The sequence below is a fragment of the Schistocerca serialis genome, chromosome 5 (genome assembly GCF_023864345.2).
Source record: "Schistocerca serialis cubense isolate TAMUIC-IGC-003099 chromosome 5, iqSchSeri2.2, whole genome shotgun sequence".
Classification (NCBI taxonomy): domain Eukaryota; kingdom Metazoa; phylum Arthropoda; class Insecta; order Orthoptera; family Acrididae; genus Schistocerca; species Schistocerca serialis.
The window spans coordinates 3,984,200-4,000,065 of NC_064642.1; the positions used below are offsets into that span (position 1 = coordinate 3,984,200).

The following is a 15,866-nucleotide window of genomic DNA, read 5'->3' on the forward strand; positions in this document are numbered from 1 at the left end:
AAAATACTGAATTTGTTGTGGCGCATCGTGTATCTTCGCTTCAGCCTCTACATTTTCATGAAATTCCGACAGGTGGTGCGCTAAACGTAGCCTTCAAAATGCCGTCTGTAGCGGTAGTGCTTTCCAAGGAAAGAGCTGTCACTGAGTTTTCTTTGGCGGAAACTGGTAGAGGTTTACAGGCGCTTGCAGAATGTTTACAGAGCCCTGGCAGTGAATAAAAGCACGCCGTCCGTTGTAGCCGAGCGGTTCCAAGCGCTTCAGTCCGCAACCGATCGACTGCTACGGTCGCAGGTTCCAATCCGGCCTCGGGCATAGATGTGTGTGCTGTCCTTAGGTTAGTTAGGTTTAAGTAGTTCTAAGTTCTAGGGGACTGATGACCTCAGACGTTAAGTCCAATTGTGCTCAGAGCCATTTGAACCATTTTTTGAAGCACGGTGAGTCGTGGGGCCAGCTGTCTGTCGTCACCAGAACGAGACAGCCCAACCGTGTCCGATCTTCCACGCGTCGGCAGGCCACATACATCTGGGACGCTCAGGAAATTGAAGAAATGACTTCAGCGTGCTCGTCACCAGAAATATGCAAACGAACTACTCCTTCTCCACGACAAGGCAAGGCCTCAGATAAGTATGTGCACACGAGAGGAGCTCTCAGTACTTCATTGGACTGTTCTTCCTCATCCAAAGTGCATCCCGCATCTCGCACCTTCCGACTTCTATCTGTTTGGAACAATGGAGGTCGAACTCCACGGGAAGCTCTACGTGGGTGATGAAGCAAGTCGTTGGCTCCGACTTGGACTGGTACAGTGGTACCATATGGGCACACATGCCCTACTAGGAAGGTGGCGTAAGGCTGTCGCATTGATTGGAGATTATGCAGAAAAACAGGTGTTTGTAGCCAGAAGAGTGAGAAATAGTACGGTGTGTTGGAATCCTGAATAAAAGCAACATGCTTTCGGGAAAAAAAATGTTGCATCACTTATTGAACGCTCCTCTTAGGCCGTGTCCTGCGTGAGCGACAGCAGCGAGCGACTTATGGATAGGAGACACTCCAGCGACAAGCAGCAACATCGGGCGACAACCTTGGGTGTCCAGCGTGCGAGCGACCACGACGCGCTACAATATGGCTGCGTTAGAGCCAACCAGCTGTTTCTATAAAACGGCGTCTTTAACCTGTATAATACTGTAGCTGGAGAGTAAGGCTACAGAATTAGGTTTACTTAAGAAAATAAAGCGACACGGAATGCTGCGCATGAAATTTATAAAGGGAGGAACCTACATGGAGAGTTTCATAAGTATCGTCAACTACGAAGATCACTAGACAAGTTCTTCGAATGCACGTGAAAGAGCAGAGGAGCATTCGACTGTCTGATCAATAAATTAAATACGAATGTTTTTTTTTGCATGATTAAGAACTTTTAACAGCCAATAAATGCGGAGGAATGACTATTACATGACTAACTACGCTAAATACAAACATACGCAAGCAAGTTGACACGACTGAGCAAAAGATAGCTGTGGTATAGGGTTAGCGCGTACAGTTCAAAATTACGTGTAAGGAAAAGGTTCTGGGATCGATTCCCGGCCGATCTTATATTTTTATTGACTCAGTTACGATTCTGTATACTAAGTTTTATGTATACTGTTTACACTGCATCGCTAAGTATATTTTTAAGGTCTTGCCAAATCCCAGTATATCACACACATTTAATTCATAATAAATTAGAATGAACCACGAAATTTAACAGATATTTCATGTTGCGAACGTAATTCATCATCAGTCATTGTTACTCTAAATAGTCTGTAAAATTAAACCTTACAAATTTTTTGAAAAGAAAGTCAAACGTTTTGTGTAATGACTTGTCTAAAAGTATAAAATAAAAAATATTATGGACGCGTTTGGTGCACCTCACTTTCTGTTCATGATTTCAAGCATCACTCAGAGGCACGTAGAATGTTTCTCTGATCTACTTATTTCATTTACACAAGTCATTTCATAAAATATTTGACTGATTTATTCCATTTTTGAATTTCAAGTTTTATTCTTACTGACTCCTCGTTTGCCTTCCTGGCGTACTTGATTCGAAGGAAGCCTTTTTGACACCAATGTAACTTTTTATGTGCAAAATAGCTAGGTCTTGAAAAGATGACATTTTTGACACTTCATCTACAGCAGCTTTTCGTGAAATATTTCAATTTTTCCTCAGCTTATTAATTAAGTTTTCATTCATTACCCTGATTACTTTCAAGCAGTTAAATATTTTCATGCCAAAGTAGACCTCATGCTGGCCACTTTGATACCCCGTTTACCTCTTCCTCTCCCTTTGTTTGGCTATGAAAATTTGGACAAAACCTCATGTCTACATCTACATGACTACACTGCAATTCACATTTAAGTGCTTGGCAGAGGGTTCATCGAACCACAATCATACTATCTCTCTACCACTCCACTCCCGAACAGCGCGCGGGAAAAACGAACACCTAAACCTTTCTGTTCGAGCTCTGATTTCTCTTATTTTATTTTGATGATCGTTCCTACCTATGTAGGTTGGGCTCAACAAAATATTTTCGCATTCGGAAGAGAAAGTTGGTGACTGAAGTTTCGTAAATAGATCTCGCCGCGATGAAAAACGTCTTTGCTTTAATGACTTCCATCCCAACTCGCGTATCATATCTGCCACACTCTCTCCCCTATTACGTGATAATACAAAACGAGCTGCCCTTTTTTGCACCCTTCGATGTCCTCCATCAATTCCACCTGGTAAGGATCCCACACCGCGCAGCAAGATTCTAACAGAGGACGAACGAGTGTAGTGTAAGCTGTCTCTTTAGTGGACTTGTTGCATCTTCTGAGTCTCCTGCCAATGAAACGCAATCTTTGGCTCGCCTTCCCCACAATGTTATCTATGTGGTCTTTCCAACTGAAGTTGTTCATGATTTTAACACCCGGGTACTTAGTTGAATTGACAGCCTTGAGAATTGTACTATTTATCGAGTAATCGAAGTCCAACGGATTTCTTTTGGAACTCATGTGGATCACCTCACACTTTTCGTTATTTAGCGTCAATTGCCACCTGCCACACCATGTAGCAATCTTTTCTAAATCGCTTTTCAACTGATACTGGTCTTCAGATGACCTTACTAGACGGTAAATTACAGCATCATCTGCGAACAACCTAAGAGAACTGCTCAGATTGTCACCCAGGTCATTTATATAGATCAGGAACAGCAGAGGTCCCAGGACGCTTCCCTGGGAAACACCTGATATCACTTCAGTTTTACTCGATGGTTTGCCGTCTGTTACTACGAACTGCAATCTTCCTGACAGGAAATCACGAATCCAGTCGCACAACTGAGACGATACCCCATAGGCCCGCAGCTTGATTAGAAGTCGCTTGTGAGGAACGGTGTCAAAAGCTTTCCGGAAATCTAGAAATACGGAATCAACCTGAGATCCCCTGTCGATAGCGGCCATTACTTCGTGCGAATAAAGAGCTAGCTGCGTTGCACAAGAACAATGTTTTCTGAAACCATGCTGATTACGTATCAATAGATCGTTCCCTTCGAGGTGATTCATAATGTTTGAATACAGTATATGCTCCAAAACCCTACTGCAAACCGACGTCAATGATATAGGTCTGTAGTTCGATGGATTACTCCTACTACCTTTCTTAAACAGTGGTGCGACCTGCGCAATTTTCCAATCTGTAGGTACAGATCTATCGGTGAGAGAGCGGTTGTATATGATTGATAAGTAGGGAGCTATTGTATCAGCGTAATCTGAAAGGAACCTAATTGGTATACAATCTGGACCTGAAGACTTGCCCGTATCAAGCGATTTAAGTTGCTTCGCAACCCCTAAGGTATCTACTTCTAAGAAACTCATGCTAGCAGCTGTTCGTGTTTCAAATTCTGGAATATTCCATTCGTCTTACCTGGTAAAGGAATTTCGGAAAACTGCGTTCAATAACTCCGCTTTAGCGGCACAGTCGTCGGTAACAGTACCATCGGCACTGCGCAGCGAAGGTATTGACTGCGTCTTGCCGCTTGTGTACTTTACATACGACCAGAATTTCTTCGGATTTTCTACCAAATTTCGAGACAATGTTTCGTTGTGGAACCTATTAAAGGCATCTCGCATTGGAGTCCGTGCCAAATTTCGCGTGTCTGTAAATTTTAGCCACACTTCGGGATTTCGCGTTCTTCTGAACTTTGCATGCTTTTTCCGTTGCCTATGCAACAGCGTTCGGACCTGTTTTGTGTACCATGGGGGATCAGTTCCATCTCTTACCAATTTATGAGGTATGAATCTCTCAATTGCTGTTGCTACTATATCTTTGAGTCACATGCTGTAAGTTATAGGGAGTCTTGTTTTCGCTCTGCTCACGCGTTGACAAAAACGTATCGAATGTTAATCATATGATAAAATAGTCCTTTCTGGGTGCTGTCATTTCCAAAATTCGTCGTTTCGATATCTTGAACCTTTTATGAGATACGACGATTTTTACGATCACTTGACTCTCGAAGCGCAGGAAAGGTTAGGACTCGCCGCGAGCGACCAGTCAGCTGATATAACAACCAAAATCTCAAGAATGAAAATAGATATCATTCCGGTCTCAACTTGAAATACAATTTAGAAATATTGGTTACATTTCATACGCAATATTGTATGGTCTTAAATGAACTATACGGAAAGTCTACACAATGTGATTTTACCTCTGAAATTTTTTAAAAATTTCGTGCAGTCATGTACCCAATTTCGTGCAGCACAGTAACTATGACGAATAATGAAAATAAATTCTGACCTTTATCATTTAAGGATATCAAGCTATATGTTGCGGAAGACTCAAATTTTTTCACCGAAGTAATTCATAACTGCCGTCGCGTCCGCTCCACTGCTTTGCCAAGAAGACACTTGGCTGTCGCTCTGTGTCGCTCGTGCTGCAGCGACAAGATTCAAACACGTTTGAATTCAAACGTCGCCAGTTGCAGCGGGAGACAGGCAGCGACACACATGTCGCTCACGTAGGACACTTCCCTAACTACACCTGCGGCTGTGTTTTGTCGCCTGAAGCTGTCGCGCGCTGTCGCTCGCTTCTGTCACTCACGCAGGACACGGCCTTATATTAACTGTGCCACAATCCCACGTCCGAGTTGCGGGTTGCCTATCTACCTGCTTCCAGGGGCAACAAGAAATTGATTTTTCAATATTTCGTGTAGTTATCGACCAAATTTAAAATACTGTCACGATCTACTCATTACGAGCTGTAATCTTATGATAAAAGCTTATCACAACAAGACAAGTGTGCAGTTAGAAAGAACGTACGTCTGTACTGAGGCAGCCTAATCTCCAGAGTGTGAGAATGAGAGAACGTAGCTACTCACAACAAACTTGTAAGCATAATTTCGAACCTTTCTCAAAGTTTTTCTCGTGTGCGTACTTCAAGTCAAATATTTAACATATTAATTTGTTTGTAAAGTTATTACATGTCGAAAGCATTGCTCTTTATTTTTACTTGGGAGTTAAGTTCTAATTTTTTTAAAAAAAGAATCGGGAATTTACTAACAGTTCAAGCAAATAGTAACAATACGGGGACAGTGCATCGGTCGAAAATTGGGCGTTCATTACAGATTCACCACAAGTATCACAGTTAGCAAAATGTGTGTGCCGCACTGAACGTGGAATCAGGCAGCAGCGGGACGTTCAGGCCGTGACGGCTGCTGAGACTCACCTGGCGGCCAGGTCCCGGTGCACCAGCTTGAGGCCCTCCAGGTACTTCATGCCCGCCGCGATCTGCGTCGCCAGGTAGATGAGGCAGCCGTAGCTGGGGGCACAACAACACCACAGGCGTCACGTTATATAGTGGGAGAAACACTTCTGTAATGGCGGTAGCAAAACAACACACAACTGCAAACGTCATGTCTCTCTGCACCGATACAGGCATTTAATCAACGAAAAAAACAACAGAGTACATAAAAAATAGTATTCAGTAGCCGTCTTTCCTCAAAAATGTACACATCTCTCTTTTTTCTCCCAACAGTCTTTCTTACACCATTTCATCGTCTAGTAGCAAGACTGTGTGATGCCACTCCCTCAAAGAATGACATCAAAACTATATTAATTATTCAGATTAAACAAAATGAAGCAAACTAGGCTAAAAATTAGTTCAGAAACTTTGGTAATTAATTATTGTGGAAATTAGCATATCAATTTTGTATGTGATGTGACACTCGCAGAGAAATCGTAAACGGATACCAACGACAGGTAAAGAAGTGAAACTTCCTGGCAAATTAAACCTGTGTGCCGGACCGAGACTCGAACTCGGGACCTTTTCCTTTGACGGGCAAGTGCTCTACCAGCTGAGCTACCCAAGCACGACTCACGCCCCGTCCTCACAGCTTTAATTACGCCAGTGCCTCGTCTTCTACCTTCCAACCTTCACAGAAGCTCTCCTACATACCTTGCAGAACTAGCACCTTGCAGGTAAAGAGGTATTAGCCGCCGATATCTGCGATTCGTCACGTGCGTGTAGTAGTATTCAGAATGGCGACAGGGAAGGCATGCGGCCACCCCTTCAAATTAACATGCTGAATACGATTAACCATGGCCGACCGACCCTGCGTAACCGCGGGACTAGGCGCAAGCGATAGAATGTAGTAGCATTCAGAGGGCGCTGATTACCGACAAGATGGCGATTTTCTTTAAAGACGAGTCTTTGTAAGGAACTGTCCGCTTTCGCGTGCAGGGATACACCCGCAAAATGAATGTGGCTGGAAGACTGCAGTGACTGGCAACTTAAAATTGACGGAAAGGTCCATCCACAACTGCTGCAAAATTACGCAAGTTAATCATAGAAATTAGTCTCGCTTTGGCCTTTCAACTGTTTTCTGTGGGAGCAGAGGTTCTAAGTAGCACCCGAGCCGAGCAGTGGACAGCTTTGGAAGATGGGCTGCATTGTGTCAGCATCCATCAACTACCCTCCCTCTTCAGGAAAAATGGGCGTTATTGTCTCAACATGACATTGATGACATTGTTCAAAGCATGCCCCATCATTGCCAATACTGCTGCCAGGAGTGCTAGCAGCCTATATTGAGCATATTAACCAGTTGTCGGAATGTGCGTGCGAATCCGTCAAGTTGGAAGAACACTTTTGTCTACCGTAATGCATCTAGCTGTTGATTACGATCTGTATTCTTTACTTTGTTCCTACTTTACTGTCACCTGTTTACACTACTTGTGGCAAAAGAAAGGCGGCTTTGCAAAATTTCTGTTTTCTTTTGCTTTAATTTTGGTCAGCAGTGTACTGGGTGATCAGAAAGTCAGTATAAATTTGAAAACTTAATAAACCACGGAATAATGTAGATAGAGAAATAAAAATTGACAAAGATGCTTGGAATGACATCGGGTTTTATTAGAACAAAAAAAAAAACAAAGTATTGGTCGACACGTGAAAGATCTCTTGCACGTGTCGTTTGGTGCTAATCGTGTGCTCAGCCGCCACTTTCGTCATGCTTGGCCTCCCAGGTCCCCAGACCTCAGTCCGTACGATTATTGGCTTTGGGGTTATCTGAAGTCGCAAGTGTATCGTGGTCGACTGACATCTCTAGGGATGCTGAAAGACAACATCCGACGCCAGTGCCTCACCATAACTCCGGACATGCTTTACAGTGCTGTTCACAACATTATTCCTCGACTACAGGTATTGTTGAGGAATGATAGTCGACATATTGAGCATTTCCTGTAAAAAAAAAATGGCTCTGAGCACTATGGGACTCAACTGCTGAGGTCATTAGTCCCCTAGAACTTAGAACTAGTTAAACCTAACTAACCTTAAGGACATCACAAACATCCGTGCCCGAGGCAGGATTCGAACCTGCGACCGTAGCGGTCTTGCGGTTCCAGACTGCAGCGCCTTTAACCGCACGGCCACTTCGGCCGACTCATTTCCCGTAAAGAACATGATCTTTGGTTTGTCTTACTTTGTTATGCTAATTATTGCTATTCTGATCAGATGAAGCGCCATCTGTCGGACATTTTGTGAACTTTTTTATTATTTTGGTTCTAATAGAACCCCATGTCATTCCAAGCATGTGTGACAATTTGTACCACTCTATCTACATTATCCCGTGATTTATACAGTTTTCAAATTTATACTCACTTTTTCATCACCCAGTATTGGCATCTGTCCCAGAAACCTCGTTCGCAATGCGTGTGACTTGGACTTTTTCGCAGTTCTGGTACCTTAGTTTTTCCAGCGACTTACAATAAACTGAATCTAGACGGGGAGCAGCTTCTTTCGTGTAATAGCTGTAGAATGTCTCAGGTACATGACTGCCCTCACAGATTAGGAAGATATTCACTACGCCAGTACCTGTCATTTCGGCGCCCTCTGAGGTGGTGACTGCCGCAGCCTGGTCCGTTCGCCGGTGCCCTGGCAGACAGCAACCAGGTGGCTGGTTCTCCTTTAAGGGCGGGCTTCATCACGCCGGAGCGGATATTGTGCGCGCACTGCCGGCGCCGCCGAACAAAGGAGTGTTGACAGCGCGCAGAGGATGCGTCCGTGAGGGCGGCGGGGGTCTCCACACACACACACACACACACAGAGTTCCAGAGTCCATTTCGCGTCCGGTACTCTTCCAATACTGTCTGCTCCTTTCTGCCTGGCTGCTGCGAAACGACGCCCTCACAAAGGATTGTTACTGAAAGAATACGCTTCCTCTCCTGGAGGACCACATCAGATTTTTAACTACGCCTCTGACTTCTTTTGCGAAGTGGAAAAGCAGTTTTCACCGGCCCTCCTAACAACTTTTCGTGTAATGTGATTGCCTCTGGCAGAGATAAATGAGAAGCGGCTATTTGTTTTTGAGACTGGCAAGTCGGTGTCTGCGAATTACTTGCGGCATAAAAATCTAAGGCCGGGTAAAAGAAAAAAAAGGGGATTACGCTTGGACACAGAAGTGAGAATATACGGGAACAGAGTAAAGAATCTGACGGCATCTGGCGTCATGCAGAAGAACGATATCGTAGTACAGCATCCACTGTTCATAGCATAGATCACTACAAGCAGGGCCGGTTCAAGACACGAGGGACACAGCCCACCACTTGGGATGCCAATCTTAGAGGGTCGCCAAAGACGTCACTGGTGTGAGGTTTCTACACAGGACGTGTCCGAGTTACCATAGACTGCTTGGGGCGGCTAGGTGAGAGATCTTTATACAATGCGTATTACCGTTAGCATTGGGAACTGTCACGGTTTAAAGAGAACACGGGAAAAGGGGTGAGTGAGGGGGAAGGAGCACCAAAGCAAAAGCCTATTGTGAGGGAAAATGTTCTCCAACCGGTCCTGACTACAAGGTGACACTCTCTCGCATTTCTACGATAAATTTGACAATGACGGAAACTACAACGGAATGGTCCCATACGGTATTAAATAAAACAACGTTACTACAAGTGCTGCCTTTGGGGGGGGGGGTGGTTTGCTGCAGTGAAGTTTGGATGTTTCCGTGATTCGTGCACGGATAGCCGAACGGTTAACGCGACCACTCGCCTAAAGCCGAAAATCCATGTTCGAGGTACAAACTTTCATTGTTGTCATTCTAATAGCCGATCGTTGTTCACATTGGCAACTCTGAATACATTTCTCGTATTTCTTGACGGCTTTCGCCTTTGCAGTGCCTGTTTCTTCGAACATGCATGCATGTCGAAAGGAACACTGCAACGCACTTCTTCATAACAGAGGCACTGCTATTTCGTCTAATACTGTGATAACTAAACGTGTCGAGGACGACTTCCGTGTCACTGAATCTTCAAATCTGTTGTGCAGCATTAGCGGCGTCAGAAATAGCTATCCACAAGGTATTCTATCTACCGTTAAAATCAGAAATTTCTGGAAACTCCTTTTTTGTGTGAGAAACAGCGTCCTATGACGTCACCCACATTCAAACAATCAACGTAATATGTTTAGTGTTCGTGACACTTCTGAACTCACAAGAAACAATTCAACACCAGTTGCAGGGTGGAACATCTGCCGTTATGTTCACGGAAGTGCTCTTGCTGGTTGCAGCTGTTCCAGAACGTCAGTTAAAGTAACAAAATGTTTTGTAAGTTATCTCTTAAACCCCCCCCCCCCCCCCCCCCATGAACCATGGACCTTGCCGTTGGTGGGGAGGCTTGCGTGCCTCAGCGATACAGATAGCCGTACCGTAAGTGCAACCACAACGGAGGGGTATCTGTTGAGAGGCCAGACAAACGTGTAGTTCCTGAAGAGGGGCAGCAGCCTTTTCAGTAGTTGCAGGGGCAACAGTCTGGATGATTGACTGATCTGGCCTTGTAACAATAACCAAAACGGCCTTGCAGTGCTGGTACTGCGAACGGCTGAAAGCAAGGGGAAACTACAGCCGTAATTTTTCCCGAGGGCATGCAGCTTTACTGTATGATTAAATGATGATGGCGTCCTCTTGGGTAAAATATTCCGGAGGTAAAATAGACCCCCATTCGGATCGCCGGGGGGGGGGGGGGGGGGACTACTGAAGAGGATGTCGTTAGCAGGAGAAAGAAAACTGGTGTTCTACGGATCGGAGCTTGGAATGTCAGATGCCTTAATCGGGCAGGTAGGTTAGAAAATTTAAAAAGGGAAATGGATAGGTTGAAGTTAGATATAGTGGGAATTAGAGAAGTTCGGTGGCAGGAGGAACAAGACTTCTGGTCAGGTGACTACAGGGTTATAAACACAAAATCAAATAGGGGTAATGCAGGAGTAGGTTTAATAATGAATAGGAAAATAGGAATGCGGGTAAGCTACTACAAACAGCATAGTGAACGCATTATTGTGGCCAAGATAGATGCGAGGCCAACACCTACTACAGTAGTACAAATTTATATGCCAACTAGCTCTGCAGATGACGAAGAAATTGAAGAAATGTATGATGAAATAAAAGAAATTATTCAGATAGTGAAGGGAGACGAAAATTTAATAGTCATGGGTGACTGGAATTCGAGTGTAGGAAAAGGGAGAGAAGGAAACATAGTCGGTGAATATGGATTGGGGCTAAGAAATGAAAGAGGAAGCCGCCTGGTAGAATTTTACACAGAGCACAACATAATCATAGCTAACACTTGCTTTAAGAATCATGAAAGAAGGTTGTATACATGGAAGAACCCTGGAGATACTAAAAGGTATCAGATAGATTATATAATGGTAAGACAGAGATTTAGGAACCAGGTTTTAAATTGTAAGACATTTCCAGGGGCAGATGTGGACTCTGACCACAATCTATTGGTTATGAACTGTAGATTAAAACTGAAGAAACTGCAAAAAGGTGGGAATTTAAGGAGATGGGACCTGGATAAACTGAAAGAACCAGAGGTTGTACAGAGTTTCAGGGAGAGCATAAGGGAGCAATTGACAGGAATGGGGGAAAGAAATACAGTAGAAGAAGAATGGGTAGCTTTGAGGGATGAAGTAGTGAAGGCAGCAGAGGATCAAGTAGGTAAAAAGACGAGGGGTAGTAGAAATCCTTGGGTAACAGAAGAAATATTGAATTTAATTGATGAAAGGGGAAAATATAAATATGCAGTAAATGAAGCAGGCAAAAAGGAATACAAACGTCTCAAAAATGAGATCGACAGGAAGTGCAAAATGGCTAAGCAGGGATGGCTAGAGGACAAATGTAAGGATGTAGAGGCTTATCTCACTAGGGGTAAGATAGATACTGCCTACAGGAAAATTAAAGAGACCTTTGGAGAGAAGAGAACCACTTGTATGAATATCAAGAGCTCAGATGGAAACCCAGTTCTAAGCAAAGAAGGGAAAGCAGAAAGGTGGAAGGAGTATATAGAGGGTCTATACAAGGGCGATGTGCTTGAGGACAATATTATGGAAATGGAAGAGGATGTAGATGAAGATGAAATGGGAGATACGATACTGCGTGACGAGTTTGACAGAGCACTGAAAGACCTGAGTCGAAACAAGGCCCCCGGAGTAGACAACATTCCATTGGAACTAGTGACAGCCTTGGGAGAGCCAGTCCTGACAAAACTCTACCATCTGATGAGCAAGATGTATGAAACAGGTGAAATACCCTCAGACTTCAAGAAGAATATAATAATTCCAATCCCAAAGAAAGCAGGTGTTGACAGATGTGAAAATTACCGAACTATCAGTTTAATAAGTCACAGCTGCAAAATACTAACACGAATTCCTTACAGACGAATGGAAAAACTAGTAGAAGACGACCTTGGGGAAGATCAGTTTGGATTCCGTAGAAACACTGGAACACGTGAGGCAATACTGACCTTACGACGTATCTTAGAAGAAAGATTACGAAAAGGCAAACCTACGTTTCTAGCATTTTTAGACTTAGAGAAAGCTTTTGACAAGTCGAGGGGTATGAAAGGGAAGCAGTGGTTGGGAAGGGAGTAAGACAGGGTTGTAGCCTCTCCCCGATGTTGTTCAATCTGTATATTGAGCAAGCAGTAAAGGAAACAAAAGAAATATTCGGAGTAGGTATTAAAATCCATCGAGAAGAAATAAAAACTTTGAGGTTCGCTGATGACATTGTAATTCTGTCAAAGACAGCAAAGGACTTGGAAGAGCAGTTGAACGGAATGGACAGTGTCTTGAAAGGAGGATGTAAGATGAACAGCAACAAAAGCAAAACGATGATAATGGAATGTAGTCGAATTAAGTCGGGTGATGCTGAGGGAATTAGATTAGGAAATGAGACACTTAAAGTAGTAAAGGAATTTTGCTATTTGGGGAGCAAAATAACTGATGATGGTCGAAGTAGAGAGGGTATAAAATGTAGACTGGCAATGGCAAGGAAAGCTTTTCGGAAGAAGAAAAATTTGTTAACATCGAGTATAGATTTAAGTGTCAGGAAGTCATTTCTGAAAGCATTTGTATGGAGTGTAGCCATGTATGGAAGTGAAACATGGACGATAAATAGTTTGGACAAGAAGAGAATAGAAGCATTCGAAATGTGGCGCTACAGAAGAATGCTGAAGATTAGATGGGTAGATCACATAACTAATGAGGAAGTATTGAATAGGATTGGGGAGAAGAGAAGTTTGTGGCACAACTTGACCTGAAGGCGGGATCGGTTGGTAGGACATGTTCTGAGGCATCAAGGGATCACCAATTTAGTATTGGAGGGCAGCGTGGAGGGTAAAAATCGTAGAGGGAGACCAAGAGATGAATACACTAAGCAGATTCAGAAGGATGTAGATTGCAGTAGGTACTGGGAGATGAAGAAGCTTGCACAGGATAGAGTAGCATGGAGAGCTGCATCAAACCAGTCTCAGGACTGAAGACCACAACAACAACATCTCTTAAACACATATAGTAACCTCATACAGAAGAAGTAATGATTCTTTTTAGCAGTTATTCTTCGGTGATTATCAGTTTGCAGCATTACTGACAGATTGAACAGCCACAGCGTTTGTAAATTGGAAATTGATAGCCATACAACTTCAGCGGTGCAGGGGACTCTATATTTAAAACAAAGTGGTCGAAATCGATTTTCATCTGGTGCAGTCAGTCGACGTATCATTTGATATCAATTAATTAACATGAAGAATTCATTAATTCACTTTGTCAGAAAGCAGGATAAAGTACCTAGCTACAAGCTAACGCAGTATTCCATGCCGAAGAGCACGCCATGCCTAAAGTCGTGTATGGAAGGATTGTATGTCGAATTACAAAATATATCTTTTTCTGTTTGCTGTTCTGGTAAATACTTTGGGACTATTTAAGACTTGTGTTTCACACAAGTATAGAACTTCTCGTTCAACAGTGATATCTTTGATTCCACGTGTCTGGAGGAGTGTGAAATCTCTTACTTCGAAACTACAGCTATATCGTAGTAGCACTGGAACATGTTTCCAAAAATTTGTTTAATTCTACACTTTTTATAAAGTTTTTGAATGGGAGACGTAAACGAAAATGAATCTCTTAACAATACAGGGTACCACAAATTGTCTGAAAATACTTCTCAGGACCCAGCACTTAATGAGCGAGCAGTGCAGAAGTGTTTCAGAAGACGACAGGAACTGTGCCCACGTTTACCGCTAAGCAAAGGGCGTAAGTGCGAGGACACAGAGAACGCCGGTTACGTGCGCTGCCCAGCGCCTACGGGTGCACGCGGACAGCTGCCGCCAGCTTGTCAGACCAGTCGCGGCAGTGACGTTACGGCTGGAGAGTCACATGCGCTCCCTTCTGTCTGCAGTTTTACTTACACAGTTTTACAGAAACTATTCAGCAAAAAAAAAAAAAATCATTTTTACGTTGCTTACCTTCTACTATACTAGAAGGTAGATACTAGAAGGTATCAGATAGATTATATAATGGTATGACAGAGATTTAGGAACCAGGTTTTAAATTGTAACACATTTCCAGGGGCAGATGTGGACTCTGACCACAATCTATTGGTTATGAACTGTAGATTAAAACTGAAGAAACTGCAAAAACGTCTGAATTTAAGGAGATGGGACCTGGATAAACTGACTAAACCAGAAGTTGTACAGAGTTTCAGAGAGAGCATAATGGAATAATTGACAGGAATGGGGGAAAGAAATACAGTAGAAGAAGAATGAATAGCTCTGAGGGCAGCAGAGGATCAAGCAGGTAAAAAGATGAGGGCTAGCAGAAAACCTTGGGTAACAGAAGAAATATTGAATTTAATTGATGAAAGGAGAAAATATAAAAATGCAGTAAATGAAGCAGGCAAAAAGGAATACAAACGTCTCAAAAATGAGATCGACAGGAAGTGCAAAATGGCTAAGCAGGGATGGCTAGAGGACAAATGTAAGGATGTAGAGGCTTATCTCACTAGGGGTAAGATAGATACTGCCTACAGGAAAATTAAAGAGACCTTTGGAGAGAAGAGAACCACTTGTATGAATATCAAGAGCTCAGATGGAAACCCAGTTCTAAGCAAAGAAGGGAAAGCAGAAAGGTGGAAGGAGTATATAGAGGGTCTATACAAGGGCGATGTGCTTGAGGACAATATTATGGAAATGGAAGAGGATGTAGATGAAGATGAAATGGGAGATACGATACTGCGTGAAGAGTTTGACAGAGCACTGAAAGACCTGAGTCGAAACAAGGCCCCTGGAGTAGACAACATTCCATTGGAACTACTGACGGCCTTGGGAGAGCCAGTCCTGACAAAACTCTACCATCTGGTGAGCAAGATGTATGAGACAGGCGAAATACCCACAGACTTCAAGAAGAATATAATAATTCCAATCCCAAAGAAAGCAGGTGTTGACAGATGTGAAAATTACCGAACTATCAGTTTAATAAGTCACAGCTGCAAAATACTAACACGAATTCTTTACAGACGAATGGAAAAACTAGTAGAAGACGACCTTGGGGAAGATCAGTTTGGATTCCGTAGAAATGTTGGAACATGTGAGACAATACTGACCCTACGGCTTATCTTAGATAAAGCTTTTGACAATGTTGACTGGAATACTCTCTTTCAAATTCTGAAGGTGGCAGGGGTAAAATACAGGGAGTGAAAGGCTATTTACAATTTGTACAGAAACCAGATGGCAGTTATAAGAGTCGAGGGACATGAAAGGGAACCAGTGGTTGGGAAGGGAGTAAGACAGGGTTGTAGCCTCTCCCCGATGTTATTCAATCTTTATATTGAGCAAGCAGTGAAGGAAACAAAAGAAAAATTCGGAGTAGGTATTAAAATCCATGGAGAAGAAATAAAAACTTTGAGGTTCGCAGATGACATTGTAATTCTATCACAGACAGCAAAGGACTTGGAAGAGCAGTTGAACGGAATGGACAGTGTCTTGAAAGGAGGATATAAGATGAACATCAACAAAAGCAAAACGAGGATAATGGAATGCAGTCG

General features: G+C 43.1%; 1 protein-coding gene across 1 annotated transcript in view; it reads right to left on the minus strand.

The window, feature by feature from the left end:
• LOC126481698 (discoidin domain-containing receptor 2-like) overlaps positions 1–15,866 on the minus strand; it is a 337,607-nt gene that overhangs the window by 8,853 nt on the left and 312,888 nt on the right. Inside the window, exons 16-17 of the mRNA XM_050105647.1 lie at positions 6,294–6,317; positions 5,729–5,821 (exon numbers count right to left, since the gene is read on the minus strand). Coding sequence (XP_049961604.1) covers positions 5,729–5,821; positions 6,294–6,317 — 117 coding nt within the window. The remainder of the gene's footprint in view (positions 1–5,728; positions 5,822–6,293; positions 6,318–15,866) is intronic.